At 41.0% G+C, this 21,850-nt stretch overlaps 2 protein-coding genes across 5 annotated transcripts in view; both read right to left on the reverse strand.

Annotated features, from left to right (window-relative positions):
• DCLK3 (doublecortin like kinase 3) overlaps positions 1-14,831 on the reverse strand; it is a 47,901-nt gene extending 33,070 nt beyond the window's left edge. Inside the window, exons 1-2 of the mRNA XM_052696771.1 lie at positions 11,907-14,831; positions 11,168-11,393 (exon numbers count right to left, since the gene is read on the reverse strand). Of these exons, the coding sequence (XP_052552731.1) occupies positions 11,168-11,189 (22 nt within the window). The 5' untranslated portion in view covers positions 11,190-11,393; positions 11,907-14,831. The remainder of the gene's footprint in view (positions 1-11,167; positions 11,394-11,906) is intronic.
• A 94-nt stretch (positions 14,832-14,925) lies between these two features.
• Positions 14,926-21,850, reverse strand: part of TRANK1 (tetratricopeptide repeat and ankyrin repeat containing 1) — a 52,556-nt gene continuing 45,631 nt past the window's right edge. For all 4 annotated transcript variants that reach the window (XM_052696767.1, XM_052696765.1, XM_052696766.1 and 1 more), the window contains 3 exons: positions 18,053-21,123; positions 16,997-17,098; positions 14,926-15,824 (listed from right to left, as the gene is read on the reverse strand). In XM_052696767.1, the coding sequence (XP_052552727.1) occupies positions 15,712-15,824; positions 16,997-17,098; positions 18,053-21,123 (3,286 nt within the window). In that variant the 3' untranslated portion in view covers positions 14,926-15,711. The remainder of the gene's footprint in view (positions 15,825-16,996; positions 17,099-18,052; positions 21,124-21,850) is intronic.

The following is a 21,850-nucleotide window of genomic DNA, read 5'->3' on the forward strand; positions in this document are numbered from 1 at the left end:
TGTCTTGACTCATGTTTGGTGGGAAAAACAAGAATTTGAAAACTGGAGATTTGATCTGAATAATTTCCCAAATTATATGAAACAAGGGATGACATACGAGTACGATGAATACCTTTGCATCATCCTAAGAAACATCTTATTTCTTGTGCCTTCATAAAGAACGTTTGAAAAGTATCTTTTGAGAAAGGTCCAGTCTGGTTAAGAATGCTTATGGTTCTTAGGAAATATGGATAAGTAATCCGTATTTTCCTCCTCACTCTTGAATACAGTCAGTGCACCTAAAATTCAGATAGCGAGTGAGGCACCATCACCACTTTTCTGCTTGTTTGTCATGCCTTTTGTATTTCTTCTCCAGGACAGAACTGATTGCTTCCTCGTGTTTTTGCAGTGCTGACTATAGAGGAGACTATAGAGGGTGGCCTTCTCAGCTTCTCCAAAAGAAGCACGAGTGATGCAAAAGGATCACAGAATCACGGAATGGTCAGAGTTGGAAGTGACCTCAAGGATCATGAATCTCCAAGCCCCCCTGCCACATGCAGGGCCACCAACCTCCACATTTAATACTACACCAGGCTGCTCAGGGCCCCATCCAAATCTTAGGCAAACAAACTGATTCAGCAGTTTGCCACCCCTTCCCAAGGAGAATTCATGAGATAAATCTATACAGGTGGTGATCTCCCAGACACAGGCCTTAGGGAGAGTCCTCAGCAAGTACTTCAGGCTGGGAAAACCATGAGGGAAGACATTTTAAGACCAGCCAGCTCTTACTATATACTTAGGAGAGCTGAAAATGGCCAGAACTCTGTACAGAACCTGTACAGACTCCAGACAAAGAACCTGCAGCAAGTGGCAATCTGTTCTTTTGTAACCAGCAGGGAAGAGAGTTCAGAGCATGAAACATCCCTTTACTTGTACTACCCTAATACCCCCAAAAGATTGTCATGCAATCCTAATTATTCCATTCTTTATCATCGTAGTACAATACTGAGAGGTGGTGATATAAACTAGAGTATCTCTGTCCATCAAATTATTATGAATGCATTGAGACCCACAGGATATGGTGTGATGAGGATAGTGTGAGGAGCTGGGACCAAAATTACACTTGAATTAATTATGGTTTGTCAGTTCTGATAGGAAAGAAGTAGAGTGTTAAACTACATGGAGTAAGAATGTTTTTAATGGATTACAACCTACACACGGAGAAGTTAAGATATTTGTTTTTATGACTCATAACCTCTTTCATATCCATAGGAATTTACAGTTAGCTATTTAGTTCAGAAGAATAGAGAAATAAAGATCATTTGCAATCCAAGTCAATAACAAAGAAAGAAAAGTTCTACAAGAAAGGAAAGCTTATTAAGAAAATAATGTGATGGGAAAGCAGTTGTATCTCTTTGACAAGGCCAGGAGACAAGACAAACCTGTGCATGGTTAATGCATGGAGTGTTCATGTATTTGTGCTAATGTATGAACTTAACAGGACTGCTACTCTCAGGAGATGTCACAGCAGCATGACATGATTGAAAAGCATGAGAGGTAGCTGAACCCTTGAAATAAACTTACATCTTTTTCCTTTTTCCTTTTTTTTTCTCTTCTCTCAACAGAAACTTTAACAACACTGCACAGAAGATAATGAGGGCAGCAGAGCCATATTCTAAGACACGGTGTATTTCAAGCACTTCACACAGCCTTCTACCTTTTAAGTATTTATGTTTCCTAAACTTTCGAGTTCTGTAAAGCCGTGCTCAAAATGCAACACTTTCTGGGGTCCTTGTAGGGTGGCAGAGTCCACGGAAGAGATTCTGATGGAGAGGCAGAGACTGAGCTCTATTCCCAGCTCAGACACTAAGCTGCTTTGGAGTCTGGCACGAGTCACTTTGTGGTGCCTGTCTTTCCTCATCCACCCTTTGCCTAATTAGCAATTATGATATTTCGGGGGAAAGGGATAGGGATGAACTGGAGAAAGGATTATCTCCTGCTGCACGTAGATACAAAAAATAGTATCTTCAGTCTCTACTTTCAGCTAGGACTTCTTGGCATTACTCAATTATAGATCAAAATATTACATTACAAAGCACCCTCCAATATTTAGGGAAGATGTCTAAAATCAATCACCAGCTGCTGCTTTTCTGCATGCTTAGGATGATTGGTATATCCAGATATTCCATATCTCTTGTAAGCTCTGGTTAGAAACAGCTATTTATTCTGGACTCTGATGGAAAGACATCAATTCACCAAGAGTTTTTCAAATCAGAAGAACCACTTCTGGCAGCACTTTAAAAAAAATGAATCTCGGAATACAGCAATGATTTTTTGAAGCCTCATCTATGGTTATATGACTAAGAGCACCTTGAAAATAAGAGCCCTAGAGATAGAAGAACAAGTAGACAAATACAAGATACAGGCATTGACTGCTTCAAGCTTGACTTCCTGAGGAAGAAAGACATCCTGGCTGTGATTTTCTCCACCTGCCTTATTTTGAATTTCCCTCTTCTCACCCAAAACTAACAAGAGGGCAGATATTTAGAACATAACTGTCTTGCATGTATTCTGTGAAAACATGAAGCTAGATGGAACACAGTAAGGCAATTTACTTTCTCTCATGAGGGAAAAGTAGCCCAGATGTTGCTGCTCCTTGCTTATGGCTGCCACCTGATTGCTGGGTGAGCACATATAGTCAGCCCTGGGTAGATTTGCACAAGCACTGTCCCTGTTTTTTAGTGCTGGCACCAACAGCTGCTGCATTAACAGCTCGCAGTAGAGACTGACATTACTCTAATTGAAGCAAAGCTTAACCTGAGGCAAAGAAAGTTCATAGGGAAACCATGACTGCTGTCTGCTCAAACAAAACTTGCTCATTGGTTATAATGTAGGGGCCACTCCACAGCCCAGATTCTCTTCCAATTTTAGAAGACAAAAAGCAGTATAATGCATGTGGCATTGATTTCAACACCACAAAGAAGCTTTAAAAGCCATGCCACCTTTTTGGATAGCACTTTCCTTTGCTTCCTGTGTCAATATTCAGTGTTACATTATTTACAAGCTTTTGAGCCTTTTATGCAGTCATTTCATTTGCTTTCATGACTGAGACTTGGAAAACAAAAGTGCAAGAAATGCAGATGGATGAGGTGAAATATCATGAGAAAGTATGTGCTTTTCCACTGGCCTTACTGAACTTTGCTCAACCCCAGAGGACAGAGCTGAAGTACTGGAAGTGCTTCTATACAGCTGACAAGTTATCCAGAGCCAAGCAAAGGAGAAAGACTCGAGAGGTCAGAGCAGGCTGTTAAATGCTTTACTGGAATCTTGGTGCAGGTGGTGTTTCAGCACACAGCCACATGGCAGCATGCCATTTTTCCTCCGATGTTTTGCCCTTCTCCTTGTAGTGCAGTGAAAGAAAGTGGAGAAAAAAGGCTGAGGGGTCTTCTAAACCAAGGCTATCCAGACAAAACTGTACCTAATACAGCTTTTCCTGCGCTGTGCATCCTTCTGATACAGTAACAGACCCATGGGGGAAAGGGGAAATGATCTCCTTTCCCTGCTCCTACCCACATATGTTTCACATGCACAATCCTCTCTTCCCCTTCCCAGCTCAGTTCAGACCAGAGCTTTATATGCTGAATAATGAGGAACAGTGCATTGATGTGAATGCTTTTTCAATCTCCTCAGACAGAAGACATGGAGGAAGTACTAAATCTACAGCCTACGCTATTTATCGTTACAGCCACAGATGGCTACAACCTTTTCTTTATACTTTTCTCACAGTCTCCATCTATGCCACGGAAAACCTGACTTGACATTTCAGTGGTGAAAAGGTGACAAAGGAAAAACAGGTGGCAATTTTCTTCCCACTGAGAGAACGACTGTCTACAAAGCCGGTATAAATCCATTGCAAACCGCTTCAGAGGCCACAAACAGCACCTCACTTCATGCACCACCACAGCAGTGCAACCTGTGTCCTTTTATCTTGTCTAAGTCACTCAAAAACTTCACTTCAGAATTTTCCCCTGCAACAAACAACATTTTTCCTTCCCTTAAACAACCAGCAAGTCTCACTCGAATAAGGAAGCAGAAGAGAAACAGATCAAAGTAAGCAACTGGTTTCTAATCCCTCTACACTTGTTAAGAACTGGCCCACAGTGGAGTATTTGCTCATGCCCTGGGAGCCTGGGGACTGTATTTTGCTACCCAGGCAACTTATTCACATCATCAGCAAAGCCCAATGGATGGTATCTGCAAACTGATTTGAATGAAAAATCCTGCATCTCACCAGCTGTCTTTTCTTTACATAACAAAATACAGTGTCAGTTTGGAGGCTTTTATACACAAAGTAGTGAAGATCAGAATGAAACCATGAGCAGACTGGTTAGACGTTGCTTTATCCTCTGGTGTTTGTGCTGCAGATCGTCATAAGACTATGAAAGGATGCAGTTCCCTTATGTGAAGCTTGTGCTGAGAAGTGGTGTGCCTTACACCCTCGAGAGAAATGGAAGATTTGATTCCAAACACCATCAATGTATAAAGGTGCATCCGCAATGATCTGTTTGAGTTCTACCATTAGAGGTGAACAAAAAGAGCAAGATGTGAAAATTCCTTGTCTGCCCGTTGAATGAGATGCCTTTATGGATAACTTTGATCTTTTTAGGCACAAACCTAGAGATGCTGCTCTCCAAAGAGAAAACAAGCGTTCCCTGTACGCATTCTTCCCACTTCATGTACTTGATGAAGCCTATCTGGAGTTTCAGCTGTTTTTAAATACTGTCTGGATAAAGCGCATAGGCCGTGCATGTGAGAATGCACACCTTGGGCCATATGCCAGCACCATACAGTGTGTGACAAGTTGCCAGGAATCAGTGCTGAGGAAGTGAATGCAGTTGATGCAGAGCTGCCTTTAGCATTATGTTCTGAATATAGTCTAGGCAAGCTGTTCCTTTGCCCTTTGGTGGGAAGATTTAAAGAGGCTACAGCCATTATTTCACTTTACTCAGTGCTTCATGTACCACAATGAGTATGAATTGCACTGGAAAGTCAAGCCTTTCACAAAAAAACTCCCCAGAACACCAATCAGGCAAAGAACATCACCATGTGAACAAATTCTTGTTTTACATTTTCAACATTGTTTTAAAGGCAGGAATGGGTGTATCTTTAGTTTTGATATTAAAAAAAAAATAATGTTTCATTCAAATTTCAACGTTGCAGTATTAAATACACCTACACTGTGAGAGCATAGGAGCATCTGGAGACAACATTATCCCCTGAGCAGTTTGGAATATCCGCTGAGTGCTCCAATGGAGGTTCATCTAGAGAGAATCAGGCTGTAGTAAATGCTGAAGGTTTTCAATCAGAATTCTTCCAGAATAAAGTCAGTCTGAGGCTGGGTTTTCCTGCAACCATTTGCTGAGGTGATAATTTAAAGAAAAGCTGAACCTCTCTGTTATAAAATCAACGAGTGGGTTCTGTTAATAACAGGATTATTATATGGGATAGGGATGTTTCCACGTGACTTAAAGCTGTGTCTACTTACAGAGCACTTTTTAAAACAACACAGCCTAACTCCAAAGGGAAGCAATTAGTAGCCATCTCCTGAGAAACAAAACTGTGCTGGTCCCAGACTCTCAGAGGAGTGACCAAAGGCTAGATATAAGCAGGAACTGAAAGGTGCAGAGGCAAGGCTTAAATTTACTGAACCAAAATGATGTTCTTGAACATCAACTCTTCCCTCAGCCACCTCTAAATACTCTCAGCTCCTGCATTCTGGGGACCTGGGCAGCCTGGTCTGGTATTAAATGTGGAGGTTGGTGGCCCTGCCTGTGGCAGGGGGGTTGGAGATTCATTGATCCTTGAAGTCCCTTCCAACCCTGTGATTCTGTCATTCTCTCCAGCAGCCTTTTAAGTGTAAGATGCAGAATCATCGAGAAGTGTGTGCAGGCTTTGTCATGAAGTGACCTCAGTGCTAGTCCTGCTCCCTGCATCCCGTCCCCTGCTCACCTAGAAAATCTCTTAATGACTCTTCATGTAAAAGAGCCAAGTGGAAACCTTGCGTTCAGCTTGGCTTTCTGTCATGGTGTCAGGACGGGAAATGTTGCTTTGAATATATGGGCAAGGAAGAGTTTGACTGTACTCCCATTTTCTGTCCAAATGCTCCCCCCAGTTCCATGTTGTTCTCAGGATGGAACTTTAGAGAGATGGATCCTGTGTAGACCGAGGCAAATCTAATGGAGTCTCATTCACCTCTCCAGCATTTCCACGCATTTCACTTGAGGCAGCTGTCTGTGTGTTTTAGTGGTCTCATAAGTCAGGGTAATGGCTGCACTGGGTCACATCCTCAAGCACCTTATGCTGTATTTGAATTGTGTGCATGTCTGAACTGAGGATTTTGGATTTCACTGCAGAGCCATGCACTTAGGATTGGAGTGCCTAACACATTTGCTGGAAACATTAGCTGTGGTGTGCTTTGAATGGAAAAGAGAAAGAAGCAGGCTTGAGGTCACGCATCATTTGAGCCCAGCGGTTAATTCTTCATTACTCAACTGGTATCAGAGAGAAATCCTAACAAAATTAAACTCAACAATGCAGCTATCATCAAATCCACACAAAGCCTCCAGGAGCTCAAATAGAAAGGTACCATATGGGTAAGGCTGCAGAAGCTAATTTTAACATTATTCGGTTCAGCAAAGAACACATCCTGATTCCAAATGGGGCTTTATTCTTAGCTCACATTTGTTATACTTACTTATTTTTTCTGAAGATCGATTCTCACTTTTAGTAATTATTAAGACATGCTTTTTTGATAGTAAGTGAGGTGTTTTTACTAAATCTGGTGCTTTTTCTTTGATAACTAGGAGAATGTATAATTAGGTATCTTAATTTTTAGACTGCGTTCTATTAGGAAAAAAGCAGATAATGCTTCTCATTTCTAAGGGGATTGCCTTTTATTCATTATTTAAGGTAATCTGGGTGGAAATTCCAATTACAATATGCTTTCATCAGTTAAATATAATTACACAGAATATTATGATACAAAATATTTATTGAATGATATTTTGAAGTAAAAACTTTGAATTAGGAATTCTTTCTGACCATGTGCCCTTCAAGATGCCCAAAAGCAGAGGAGGTTAACTACTTATTTTCTAGGCTTTGTTATATGTCATAAGCTATAAACACATTCTAGTAGAAAACATTCATTGCACTTCTTTTTGAAGCCATCATTTTTTCAGCCTACCTTTTCTCACTGAGGCAGAAAAATAAACTTAAATTTTAGTTCCTTTGTTAATCTACTCCTAAGTCAGTCTGGACATCAGTCAGTTAATATTTTTTTATTTTGCTGAAGATTAATTTTTTTTCTTATAAATGATGAAAAAAAAATCTGTTTGTTTGTAAAACTGTTTTGGCTCAAGGCTCTGTATCTCTTCATATCAATCAGCCAACACTAATATGCGTGACAGAAAGTAGGACAGAGATCCCCAAAGAGGGATGAAAAAATGAAATGACAAACAAGTTGGAAAAGATGCAGGGTCGTTTCCCTTTCAGCTCCAGTGAAATACCTTGCTTTATGAGTCAGCATTTGAGATGCAAATAGTTTGCCATTATAAAAATAGTAAGATGATGAATGCCAGATATTTGCAGAATGTATTTTGGTAGCCCAGTTGAGTGAAGCTGGAACAAACAGAACTGATTTTTTAGAGATAAGCATTAGAAAGCACCAGCCCAGGAGCTGTTTCCACTTTGAATATCTGATCAAGCAATCAGAACATCAAGCTGTTGTGAGACAGGAGTAAACACCTATCAGAGAAAAACAGCCAAGTCTCGTTTGGGGAACTCTGTTTCAGAAATCACTGCATATAGAGAGACCCATTCTCCTAAGACACTATGATCAATTCCTTCTAAAGGCCACTGAGAAAGTTAGAGGTTCCTTGACCCCAGGCCTTCACCAGCAGTTCTGTACTGTCAACGTCAGTCAAAATGCCAAGAGAACATTACTTTCCCACAAGCACAAATGAACAGCAGAACTTGCAGATCCTTCTGAGCCCGCGTTTGAACATTTCACCCAAGTGCATCTCCACACAGTCATGGTACTGACCTTTCGTCTTTGCAGCAGCAGCCCAAGTCGGCAGGGACCCACTAGGATCACCAAGTCCAACTCCTGGCTCCACACAGGACCATCCAAAATTCAAACCCTGTATCTGAGAGCTCTGTCCAGATGTTCCTTGAACTCTGGCACTCGGGGCCATGCCCACCCCCTCTGGTGAGGAACCTTTTCCTAATGCTCTATCTGTGGAAAGCTGATGGATTTATATTGCAACAAGTTATCAGAGATACTTCCTTCCTCCACCCTTTCCCCCATCCTCCTGTTCAAACAAATTCTGAGAAGAAAAGATAAGATTTTGCAGGTTGTAACAGCACAGATACCCTCACATAGTGATTTTTTCTCTACTGAAAACTCATTTTCTAGGAAAGCTTTAAAGTCATCAGCTCTAATGAAAGTGACAGATAAATTAAGCTTGATTTGGGAAAATAAGTGACGGTGCATTCCAGGGGAAGGCTGGGTCAGGCACATGTGGAATTGCTTGTGTTAATGCCAGGCAGCTTGTCTGAGTCTGAACAACATGTTTCAAGAGTGAGGTCCTGTACTGAGAGCAGAGGGAGCCAATCAGATGAGGTCCAGCCCTACAATCAATATCCTTGTGCATCTAAACCTCATCACATCGTTCCCAAATGTCTCTATTTCTAAACAGAATGATCGATTCATGCCTACTGGGACACCGTTAAGCTCAGCTGCCTAATGTTTGCAAAGCATGTTGATAGCCCCAGGTGAGATCTGCTCCATAATTACAAGAGCTGCACATATCTCCTTGATGCCGTTGCACTTTTTAACCCACCCTTTTATCACCCGGTATTTCCTGCACCCTCCCCTGCAGGCAAAGCGATGAGCGAACAGAAATGACAAAGCGCGCTCCCAAACTTCCCTCCCACTCTCCTCTCCTCCATCTGTCGGAGAGAGAGATTTTATTTGCTGCAGGAGTACTGTCTGGCTAAAAATGTGAGCACTTTTTACAGCATGATCTCACTCTCTCCTCCACGCACACCCACTGCTCAAGGGCTTCGTTTTGAAGTATGACATTGCTTCCTAGCTAACACCCAGTGGAAGAAGAGACTTCTAAAGATGTTCTATTAGGTGCTGACTAAAAGGTGGCTTTAACATCCCACATGCTGTTCACCGCTGATCATCTCCACGCTACCTCTTGGGAACAGAAAGGAGCGGAGGATATCCGACAATTAAGGTTATTTTGCTTTCTCTTTCCCCATCACAAACAGTCCGTTTCAGTCATACGCCTCTCACCATTTCCAAATTTCGAGGTGCAGCCCCGAGTCTCATGACAAATTGGTACTCCTCTTTAATTCCAGGTACTGCTCCTGGAATGAAATGTCTCCTCTTCCTTTGAAGGAAAGCAGTGCACAAGTACAATTTGGGACCTTCTTGAGGGTGATTGGCCAAATGAGCAATCCTTCTCCAGCATGTATAATGCTCTATCAACCTAGATAGATTTTATCCCATATTTTTCTTCTTCATTTTATAGTAGCCTTAGCAGAGGACAAAACGGGGACTGTTGGAAGATAAATGTCAAGAAGAAGTGGCATTTTTTCCTGAATTTCATCCCAGTTTTGTTAGCAGGAATATGGAGATGAGAGATCCATAGATTTGGTCAGACAAAGATTGTGTCCTTTCCTTCCAAAGAACACAATTTCTTCATATTATGCTCTAGCAATTCCTATAAAAAGGCTTCAACCAAGAAAGCAGATGTATTACTGATGCCAATTAAAGGCACAGGCTGTATTACCAGCCTGATTACAGCTCTTATTTAAAGCTTGTTACACCTGGAAGGAAATGGTTTCCAGTTGGGGAACGATGACCAGACAACTGGTGACCCCAGCTTTGGACAAGCTTGAGTCAAATCCTAGCACTGCTCAAGTCACAGCTCCTCCAGGCCAAAGGGGATCGCCCAAAGCATTACTTACTGAAGTTTCAGCATCATTGACATCTTGGCAACTCAGAAGCCACAAAAGATTCAAGAAGATGCCCCAGCAAAAATAGGCAGAGAAAACAATTTATGAATGATAAAACACAAAATGAGCAAGGTGAAGGGAAGAGGAAAGATTCACAGCCTTAAAGCAAGGGGTGGAAAGAGGTGGTATTCTCCTTTCACCCTTGTTCACAGCTCTATGAAACAGAGAGCAAGTTTGAATTGCCATCACAAAACTATTCCACACAACAAAGCCTTTTCCCCACTGCAACAAGACTGCTGCAGAGCTATGAATACCCTGGCTCACAGGTACAGCTCATCGTACTACAAGTTTATTCATTCTTTAAGCATCAGTGACTCCTCCAGCCAAAATAGAGTGGTGAGAGACTGTGAATGTAACATATTGGGAAAGTCCTTCCTATTAGCTGGTGTTTAATCTTATTTGAACAGCATCGGACTGAATAGAAACACATCCAAAGTGACAGGGTCAAAAAGCTGTGAGAGCTGCCCAGGCACTTTATTTACCAAGACAAGCTGAGCAACTGGAAGCTTATAGCTTTTTCATTACTTCCTTATGCAATTTCAGCTTGATTCCTCTGCTCTCTATGCAGGTCTCAAGCCAAGAGTTCTTTGTAACAGCGTAAAATACATCTGTAAGGAAACTTGTCTATGATTATATCTATGAACTGTGGAAAACAGTTCTGCATGATTTGCTCAAAGATTTAAATGCTTTCTATCTGTCTGGCAATCATGGTTCAAATGAATACGACAGCACTGATAAGCTACTGCATCACTTTTAAAGGAGGAAAAAAAAAAAGATTGCAAAGGATTAGTTGTCCTAAAACTTCACAGTTCCAAGAACTGATGGAGTTGTGTAAGCAGTATTAATACCCACATTTACTGGACCCAGTGCAGGAGTTCCTAGTCTTGAAAGTAACGTCACATCATAGTTGATCCTGTCAAGGAGCAGATTGAGTGAGGAAATGGAAAGAGCTTTTGAAGAAAATGGGTAAAATCAGCCATTGTCCAACGCTAAAACTAAGATACTGGGCTGCATCATCATTGGTACGACCCAGTTCTTCTCTTCCTAAACATGCAGAAATGTCATATTATGGCAAGGCTGAGTAGCTCAACAAATTACCTACCTGTAAGTCCAGCCAGGTCCATACGGCAGGCAGCTCCTTCTCAGCTTCTGCCTCCACCCTGTGAAGCATTCCCAGAAATGTGTGCGCAGCAGTAGAATGAGGGCCTCCCTACAACGCATGGAAGGGGTCACCATTGACAAATCAGAATCAGAGTGCTCTCCCAGGAAACAGGGGATCCAGGCTTAGCAGAGGATGAGCCTGGCTTCTAGGCTGCTGGTATCTCCACCTGAGGCAACAACAAAAAAGTTCTGCAGTCTCTTATCAGAGAACAGGGGCTCAACCTTACCCTCACAAACACGATCCACTGACGCAGGAGCTGAAGATCTCTTTTCAAGGCCCAGTTTGTTGGTTTGTTTTAAATGCAGGACTACTAGTGCTGACATCTGCAACTAGAGTGTACATCCTCCTTTCCTAAATGAGTCCCTCCTCACTCTCCCTTTGGCCAAAAATACCCCTCATTAACTCATCTTCGTCAATAGCTGAAGGCATATCAGCATGTAGCTCAGCATCCTCCCGGCAGAGGCCAGTTTAAAACCTGACTTCCCAGAAAACAGAAGTACTCATCATCATTTTGTCCTCTAAGTCTCATTTGGCTGCCTCTAAATGAATATAAGTAACTCTGATCTGTCCTTTTGAAGGAAAGAGTAATGCAAGCCTTTAGGCTGTGCACTACAGACACCCCAGCTCCCTGATTCCCCCACTCTCAGTTCCAAAGACAGGGAGGGGATCTGAAACCTACCTTGACTCAGTATCTTCCTTTCTACATGCCTCTTGCAGACACACACCATTTCAGATTGCCAGCAGCTCTCCTCTTAGTGCCCTTTTTCTCTGCATCTTGCATCTTCTTAATGGGAAAAAGCAACTTCATCCACTTCTGCTTCAGTGTCCTTTTAGGCAACTCTATGTTCAAGGGCTCCTCTCTTTTTAGGGACCCTGTTTAAGACTACTAAAAATGTAAACTTCCCGAGAGAAAGGCAGTACAGTGCATGCAAAGTGCCCCAAACTAAACAGATAGTGACTTTGAGTGGGGTATCATTAATTATATTGGAGCATCTCAGAGCTCAGCATTATTTAAACTGACTACTTGGTAGCAGATCTCCTTAAAATGTTTTGCTCTAACCTATTTCTATGGAAACTGCCAACTTTTAAACCACTCAAACGTTCCATCCCAGTCTGAAGGCAAAACAAAACAAAACCTTAATCTCACAATTTCATAATGCATTTCTAGCACAGGACAACCAAATATTACAATTAATAACTTGCAGAGAGGCACAAGTCACTGAACTTGAATGACACAGCTTCAGTGAAGCTGAATTCATCCCTTTGCAAAAGTGAATTGCAAGCTCTAACTACAAGATTACAAGATTTAAAGAAAACTGCATTAAAAGTAATTTGTGAATGTCTGAAAAATTGACATTATTTAAATATACACAACACATTCTGGAGAGTGGACTAAAAGCAGTGTCAGTGGACTAAAACCCGTGCTGGCTGGGCTAGATCCCCTGGTAGTCTCACAACTTCTTGCAGAAGTACATTTCCACACACCTATACATTTCTTCATGGGTGTTAGGTGAGACACACAGAACTGACATCAACTATACCAAGATAAAGAAGCAAAGAGTATGTATGTTGCCTTGTGCTCTGCTAATACTTTTCTGCATTACATGGTAACTGAAAGCCTGAGTGACAGAGTTGCCATAAATCCAACACACAGCAAGACCCGCAGATGCTTCAGTAATTGTGGGTGTGAAGGTTTCCACAAAAACTGAATGCTCCCAGAAGCAAGGCAGAAGCCAGGCAGCAATGTCTGTTGTCCCCATTCCTGGAAGGAAGGGGGATTCACAATCGGTTTGGAGCAAATAACTTCACAGGGTTTGCTGGCAGGAAAACCTTCTATTTTATTTACACTAAGACAATTTCCTTCCTCCTACATTTTCTGTGAGCGTAAAGGCAATAGGTTTCCCTGTGAGAATGAAAGCAAATACTGAAAACGTAGCAAGTGCTTGAATGTCTTGCTGAGTTGGAGTTTCTAACGGATGATTACTAGAAGAGTGTTTTGAAATACCATTATGTGCACACTTACACAACAATGCTTTTAAGAGGTGTACAGGAAAAAGTTGAAAAGTGCCCATCACTAACCACACATCCCCCAGCATTAATATGAGGTTCAAATAAATAAGAGATCTTTTACTTCTTGGGGAATTAGGAATTTTAGACCCAAAGCTACCTTCCAACTATTTTAAGTGGGTGTTCCTTCTTCATTTTGATGTCATTTTTGTATCCCCAGGGAAAGAGATTTTCAAGCCATCAGTTTCTGTACTTTTGAAGCCTTCTCTAAATTCTTTTCAGCTCAATAAGGTTTAGACAGGCAGAAGTGGGTGGATCAGCTTGACAGCCTGCATCCACTACTCAACTCCAAGGGTTTCAGTGCAACATGCATCTTGCATGTACCAAGGCATCTGTCACAGCTCTTAAACCTCTTAGAGTCAAGGCTGTTAGCTGGTCTAGAATGCTGTGGCTTCCACCAGGGGCCAGAAGGATTTTTAAGTAAGTGAAAAGCCAAGGGTGTATCCCTTTTTGCTAATTAAACACTCAAACAGGATTAACACACACAGATAATTATTATCTGAATAGACTGACGTGGAAAAGAGAGGTCTGTGTTTATTTAAGCAATGACACTGGAGGAAAAAAAATTGTAAGCACTGTCACTAGACAGGAAATCCAACTAGATTTCCCTTTTCAGCTTGAATATTGCTCACGTCTTGGTCTAATATGTCTCTAAAACTGTGAGTTTGAAATTTAAATTGCCTGTAATTTTAGCTATCAGCAATCCAATGACCAAGGATCTCGGGTCCCTGCACTAAAGAAATGCACTCCAAATGAAGTTATCAACACAATGTAATTTCTGTTCATTCTTCTCTTTGCTTTCTTTCTTAGTGTTTTACAGTGATACTTCTAAAGCTTCACTTTTCCTGTAAAGGGAAAGAAAAAATACGATCCCTGGATCTTTAAACTGAAGAGTGAGGAGTTTTAAACTGTAATTACCTTAGAAAGTGTAGGTAACATTTGCTGCCACAAATGAGTAAATACTTGAGTAAACACTCAGGTCAAGAAACTAATCAGCAAAATTTCTAAGAGTAATTTCAAATGCAAAATGCATTCTGTTATAGAAAATAAAGCCGATGATGTTACACGAATGCTTTAGCTTGCCTAATCCTTGATTTCTACAGTGCAAGTGACCAGCACTACATTTCATGCATGAGTATTTTTAAACCACTTTCTAGACACTTAAGCAACAAGGCTTCTTTAATAAGCAGCACTTAGTAAAGAGTCTTCTGGCACACAACAGCACTTACAGTGCAATAGAAAACCATCACTGCTGCTCACTCTGCTCCATTCTTCAGCAGCACTTCATTTTGATCCATAGAAATTGTCCCACTTTGAAAACATCAGGCATAAGAGCCAGCTCCTGAGCTTTCGGCAAAAGGTAATTATTAAAACAATTTGTTAAGTATACAAGCAGCTCACTTTCCAAGAGAAAATATTTCAACAACTAAATAACACTGTAATTACGCACGTGTAACATACAAATCCATCTAAAATGAGGAGATGAGAGCACGCTGGAGATGCTGAAGTCCCAGAAGTGAAACAGTGTCACGTGAACTGATACTCTGGCCCAAATTGTGCCCTGCTCACATGGTTGGTCAGTCAGCTGTGGCTTTCCCAAAGCATTCAAAAATAAGACAAAAATCACACAGTTTTAACTGTCTTACAAATTTTATAAAATGCTATTGAACATTACAAAAGGCTTTCTTTGATTGAAATTTATAAAACACCATGTAATACTTTTAAAAGAGAGATTATCTATATTTCAATACGTACAGGTAACAGTTTATATCAAAACTTTATGAAAGAGAAGAAACGTCAAGATTTCCTTGTTTATCTAATTAGAAGTATGTACATTGTCAAAAAAACCAAACATGAACAAGCCTAGGAATGATCATTCTTGTCTATAAAAATATGGAAGAGAGGTACCCCAAGTACCTCACCTGGCGACTTAAACATTTCCAAGCACAAGACTCAAGGGACAGTAAGTTTACAGTGGTAATCTAAAAACAGAAATTAAAACCTCTTAAAATCAGAGAAGCTGTCTTTTTTTCTGAGTGTTCCAGCTCAGAAGAATGATTATGTCAATTAACAGAGAAGAAAAAAAAAAATAATGAAGACTTGGTAGAAAAATACCCCTGAGATAAGGCCAAAACATGACTGCTTCTTCCTACTTGCTGGTTTCTTTGGCTTTTGGTTACTTTCAAGAGGCAATGTAGATGTGAAAGGAAATCTGTCCTCTCATAGGTTTTATCAGCTACATCATCAGCACAAATCATTACTCTGACAGAAGTGTTAACAACTGAACAAGTTGCTTTTTTCTTCACATTCTTACAATTTCTGACCCCAACACTCTATTCTTCTTTTTAATAAGCCTAATATTTTATTCTAACATTAGATTACCAGAGGACAGAATAGCAGCTGCATATTTTTTCTGATCACCATTTCCCACATCTTCCTTTTTTTCTTGATGGTTTTTTATAAGCAAGTTCTTCAAAAGCCATGCTTTCATCTTCTACTTCATTTTCCAAGTCTCTATCATGCACAAAGTCTGTATTTAAAAAGAAAACAACAAGAAATTGGAAAGACATGACATCTTCTCTCTCTTAATAGTATGACAAGATCTACCACTAGGATTTTATATCAGCAAAATACCTTCATATGCATACTGTCATGTTTAAGTGCTGTGTTTTACATGACAAAGGGCCTTGCTGCTCTAGTTGTTATTTTTACACTCAACATCTGTTTTGATGCTGTAGCTTTTGGCTTTTTTAAGAAGAGTGCCTTTCCCCTCTCAAGGTTCAGTTTCAGCAGTAAATACATTTGCTTGCTGACTTCTAAAGAGGGAGTGACAGGGTATAATGTTGCTTGTAAGACCATGAGAGCATTCTCATGCAGTCTTATCATTCTGTCATTATTGGAATAGAAAATTGTAACACAAAGCTTTATCACAATAAAATTCTCTAAAATAGAGTCAATTTGGTACTTTACATACCGTGCAACTTGTAAGCACTTTATTTCTGCTTTTTTATACAGTTCTTGCAATTCTACCACTGGAATATGTGCTTAACCTTAAACATATGGGTAGGCACAATGAAGTCTTAAACTTGCCTAAAAGTCTCTAATGCAATTGATAGCATCCAAGCATATTACTTTTGATCTAACACAAAGTAAAATGACCAAAACCAAAAGAAATCTAACTGCATATATTTTTACTTCACAGAGGTCTTAGAACCAAGCTGAAGATCAGTTTTATTAGGACACTGGTTTTCAAGTACTCGGGGACCACTTCACTGCCAATAAAAGCAAAGCACAGTTAAAAGCAGGTGTAATAAGTGAAAACGAAGACAGCTGCTCTTCTGTCCCCTCACTCAAGTTTCTATCCTAGGACTGCCCTTGAGCCATAGGTACACACACAGCTGTATGCACACACACACACACACACTCACACATACATGCTCCATGCAGGCTGGGACAAACTGAGTGCCAGCAGTGGGGCCCTGCTCAGTCTGAGTCGCCCTGCAGCCAGCTGAAGACCAAATACCTCGCACCTTCCCTAACCCCCCCGTGCAAGTGCCTGTTTATCATTGCCTAATGTTCTGTGTTGCTGTGTGAATATCCACAGCACTGCTGACCAGGGGAGTGAAGCAACTAAAGCTAAGAGACCGTTACCAAACAGAGACCACTAGAGGGCCCAGAAATCTGTGTAATTTCAAAACGTACCTTCTTCCTTTATTCTCTGTAAATCCATTTTCTTCAGCCACTTACAAGCCTCATCAGTGACAGCAAACAATTTGTTGGCATGTTCAGTTATTATTTCTTCAGCTGGAATGGAGCACAATTAGCATTCGGTAAGAACACCTGAGTGTTCTGAGTGACAGACAGGAGCTAAAAGCCAAGCATGCTGACACAAACATGTGTACAATAATGATGCAAAGCAAGAAGTCTTCATCTCCAGTGATTTCATGTACAGACCAAAGTCACTACTGGGGATGAAGAGGCTGTATGTATTACTCCCCAAGCCAACTGACACTGCTAACACAGAGAGCAGAAGATCACCTCTCCATCCTTGTGCGGCCCTTTCAAGGTGTACCTGAAACTCTTGGACGTATTCTGGTTTATCTATTTTTGGAGAATGAAAATTTTTGGCTTTCATTATCCCTCTGAAATTCTACGTGTCAAGCAACAAGGACAACTGTCATGGTTCACTGAGCAGAAACCTAACTAACGAGCAAAATTTGCACATTTTATCCTTATTGAAAAGGTTTCAGTTAGGAGTGAAGATAAAGCTTTTACAGTAAAGTGAAGACCACAACCTAACATTCAGTTACAGATTAATACAGATTACCAGTATTGTGCTGGTAAGAGCTGAGGAACACATAGAACACTACAGTTTTTCATTACTGCCAGCCATCACAGTGACAACTTGACAGGGTTGCTGGATTTCTACGCTAAAGCCAGTAACAATATTTTGATGTAAGATGTCACTTTTGCAGAGCAAGTACCCCAAACAATTTTGCTTCTAGGCTACTCACTTGGTGATTCAATTTTGCTTGCAAAAGTCATCACAGAATGATGATTTAAGCAATGAGAAAGAAATCCTATATCAAAGTATGTATCTCCTAAGTACCAGAACTTACTGATCTCTGTACTGAAACATGTAGTGGTTTTTTATTTCTTTTGACCACATTAAGATTTGTGAATGGAGCTTTGTCACGTCTAGAAGTTTGGCCACAAGTGACATATTTCATTGTTTAAAAGAAAAATGAAAAGCCTCACCTTCAGCCCAGGCTTTTCTCTCATAGATTTCCTCTACTGCATCTGAAATCTTCTTAATATTCTCTTTGATTTTTCTCTGGCGTAAGTTGGAACCTTCTTTATAGGCTAAATGGTCTTGAGTATAAGTCTTTTCTGTAATGGCCTCCACTACATCCAGTCCGTCACGTATTTTCGGATCTATCTTTCTTCTGAAAAAGTCAGCATAGTTTTTGTAGGCAGCATTATTATTTCTGTGTTCATCTGTGTTTCTGTGCTCAATATAGGCCTCGTTGGCTGCAACAATTGCATTTCCTTCCACCTGCATCTTTTCTTCTGTCGGTGTCACAGCTTCGGCAGTGTCTGCCTCCACGCTTTCAGCCTGGCCGAAATAGTTCTCAGAGCTCTGGATAAATCTGACTCCACAGAGGTCACACTGGGTTTGGTCAATATCTGCTTTTTTGAAGATATCTGATAAAAATTCCTCTCCTTTCACTGCTACAGGCTCTGCTTTGCAGCAGGCCTTCCTTTTCCACCTCATGCACACAAAACCAAAGTGGAAGACGCGATACAGCTGGCGTAGAGCAGATGCTTTCTGCTCTTGCTTCTGTTGCTTGTTGAATGCAATCACTTCCAGGGGATCCTTCTGGTCCTCTAAGCACTGATCGCTTTCGAGTTCCTTCTCTATCTCATCAGCATATTCTGTTTTATCCAAAGAGGTTATAAACCTGTCAAAATTTACGTTTTCATACAGGATACCCCGGATGGGTGCATACCCCTGAGCATACACACAGTCCCACCTCCATCGGCAGTCAAATAAGTACTCCTCATCTCGCTCTATCAGAAGCTCTTGCAAGCTTGCAGCGACTTCTCTTACACTTGAAGCACCAGCCACTTGTTCCACGACCTTCAGTAATCTTACAGGCACTTTTGAGGGAGAGTCTTTTCTCATTGATTTCAGCATCGCCCTTATTTCAGGAAAGAGTTGGCTTAGCAGATATTTACACATAGAATTCTGCACCTGATCAGCATTCAGTATCATCACTAAGCTCAGCACTACAGTTCGCTCAGCCTCTCCTGAAGTTACACAGTCGGGATCCTCAAAAGCATCCAGAAGGACGCTGAAATTCTCATGAACTCCACACAAAATTTTTGCCAGGTAACAGAGATGAAATCTGAAATTCTGTTCAGCTACAAGTATGTCTTTTGGTCTATACTCTTGTATAATGGAAAATGTCTCTGTGAATTCTTTGCTACGGCCCTTGTTTCTGAACAAAAAATCCCAATAATGAACGAGAGCAATGTAACTCTTGGGAAGGCACAGAGTCACATTCTTGTTGAGTCGCATCAGCACAGCACAACAGATAATATACTGGAATTCCAACAACATTACTGTATTTCCTATGCTTGGAATCAGGTACCTTGTGCATTTCTTGACCAGGACGTTCATAAATCGGAAAAACAGCCTTTTACAGCTTTCAGGGTTCTTATAAACATAGAATTGTTCAAATGAACTTTGAAGGAGTCGAATGAAGCACAAGTGTGTTCTCCCTGCATTTTCAGTTTTCTTGTCAGGTTGCAACATACCATGCCTGCCATCTATTCCTTTGATCTTTCCTCCTTGGCTTTTACTTTTTGGGGCGTTTTTTGCCTTTGACAAAGCAAGGCTTAGCTCTCTGTTATAATCGTCCTCTTCCTTAAAAAGCAGCTTCTCAAATTCTTCAGGATATCCGGAAGATAAGAGAAAAACTTTCATGGCACTTAGCCACAAGTCACTTGATTCTCTTCTGGCTCTAGCATCTTCATTTTTAAACTTAAATGAGATGTATTCATTCAACATTGCTCGACATGGTTTGGAAGTAATGTTACTAAATCCCAGTATTTCTTTACATGCCTTTGGGTTCTCTGACAGTATTCTCAAATGGAAATGACTAGGGAAAAATGTTTCGAGAAGGGCTTTACATGACACATACTTGTCAGAAGTCAAAAGACCATCAAAGCTTTTGCAGTGACTCAGCAGCTCTTTAGGGAAAGTGTGTGTGGCTTCCAAGAGCAGTCCATATATTGCTGATAGATGCATTTTACACTGAAATACCATCCTTGCTTCATGGCGCATCAAGGGCTTATGAAAATCCTCACAGGTTGTATCCTCACAGTTCAAGCCAACAATGAACTTCATACAAATATCGGGGTAATGCTTGTTCAGTAACTCATGGGTGATAGAGCACAACCTGCTTAGCAAGTGCTGCTTCAAAGCTGATTTTACTGCCTCTGTGCTTACTGAGAAATTGCCTTTTGTTTTCCTCTCTTTTAGACTTGCCTTATCTAACAAAAACTTGAGGATGGGTTCGGCTTCATTTTGAGACACCTGGCAACAACTGTCACCTGTTGGGATGACACCAAAATAGGCAAAGCATGACTTTACCATATCTTTCTCTACATTGGTGGTTGCTTTCTTTAAACTTTTAACCAGATCCAGGAGAGCCATTAAGCCATGTGTCGCCTTACAGAGGATGTCCTGGCTTGGTGCGCTGCAGTGAGAGAGCACAAAGAGAACTTCAACTGCACCAGCAGAATGATTCACAGATAGAAACTGACAGTATGCGTTGCTCAGCTTTTCAAAGTCTCCCTTCAGAGCTCCCTGCAAAAACAAAGCCTCAGCAATGCCTGACTTCTGATTAGTTTGTTCACAAAGCTCAAGGGCTTCTCTTAGCATGACCTCTCTGTCCACCAGGTCAGAGGTGGACTCTGAACAAGTTGTACCAGCACGAACTGCAGCAAGCAAACAAGATGCACGAAACTCCTTTACTGCTGTGAGGTTAGCTGCTTCAAGAGCAAACCCATGTTGTTTCATTAGTTTTGCAGCTTCTTCTTGTCGACCTTCTCTTTTCAGTAAGTCTGCAGTCCGGTGCAAGCATCCACGAGACTTCAGAAACTCAAGCTGATCCTCTATGTCAAGTTTTGAGAGGACCTGCATCATTTCCTCAATTCTGTTCACACACAGGTACTTTGCAGCTGCTTCCAAATACAACTGGTTTGCTGTACATGAGAGTTTGGATACCATTTGTCCTCTTGCACTTAAGATCTCTTCATATCTGAAATAAAACATACGTCAATTTACTACTACGGATGATCAACCTAGACACAAAATCACTGCCTTTTTAAAAATTGCCCCAACAAGGAACAAATAGCTACCCCTAGACTCTCTTCCATGAAAAATGACAACTAGTTCAACTATGACTATTGTTTATCATGAAAAAAAACAATCACATAATCCCAAAACATTTTAAAAAGGAATTTAGTTAAAACAACAGAAGGTTGCCTGAAACAAGAACATTAAAACTTCTGGTAAGAACAAGATCACGAGGTTTACAGCATTAATTAATCTTTCTCCACACTGACTAATTACTTCAGTCACATTTTACAAGTAATAATCTGCTTGTTAAAGTCACCCTCGATGTAGAGTGGTTATTTACATGAACAGGGACCAGAAGGAAAATTGTCTTACGAGGAACAGCTGACAGTACTGGGATTGTTTAGGCTGGAGAAGGCTCACAGGAGACCTTATTGCTCTCAACAGCCACCTGAAGGGAGGTTGTGGTGAGCTGGAGGTCGGCCTCTTTTCTAAAGTGACCAGCAGCATGAGAGGGAATGGCCTTAAGTTGTGCCAGGGGAGGCTCAGGTTGGATATTAGAAAGAAATTGTTCTTAGAGTGGTATGTCACTGGAACAGGCTGCCCAGGGAGGTGGCAGAGTCACCCCCCCCCCCAGAAGTGTTCAAGAATTGTGTACATGTGGCACTGAGCGACATGGTGTAGTGGGC

This window comes from Tympanuchus pallidicinctus, unplaced genomic scaffold (assembly GCF_026119805.1).
Source record: "Tympanuchus pallidicinctus isolate F22 unplaced genomic scaffold, pur_lepc_1.0 scaffold3, whole genome shotgun sequence".
Lineage (NCBI taxonomy): Eukaryota > Metazoa > Chordata > Aves > Galliformes > Phasianidae > Tympanuchus > Tympanuchus pallidicinctus.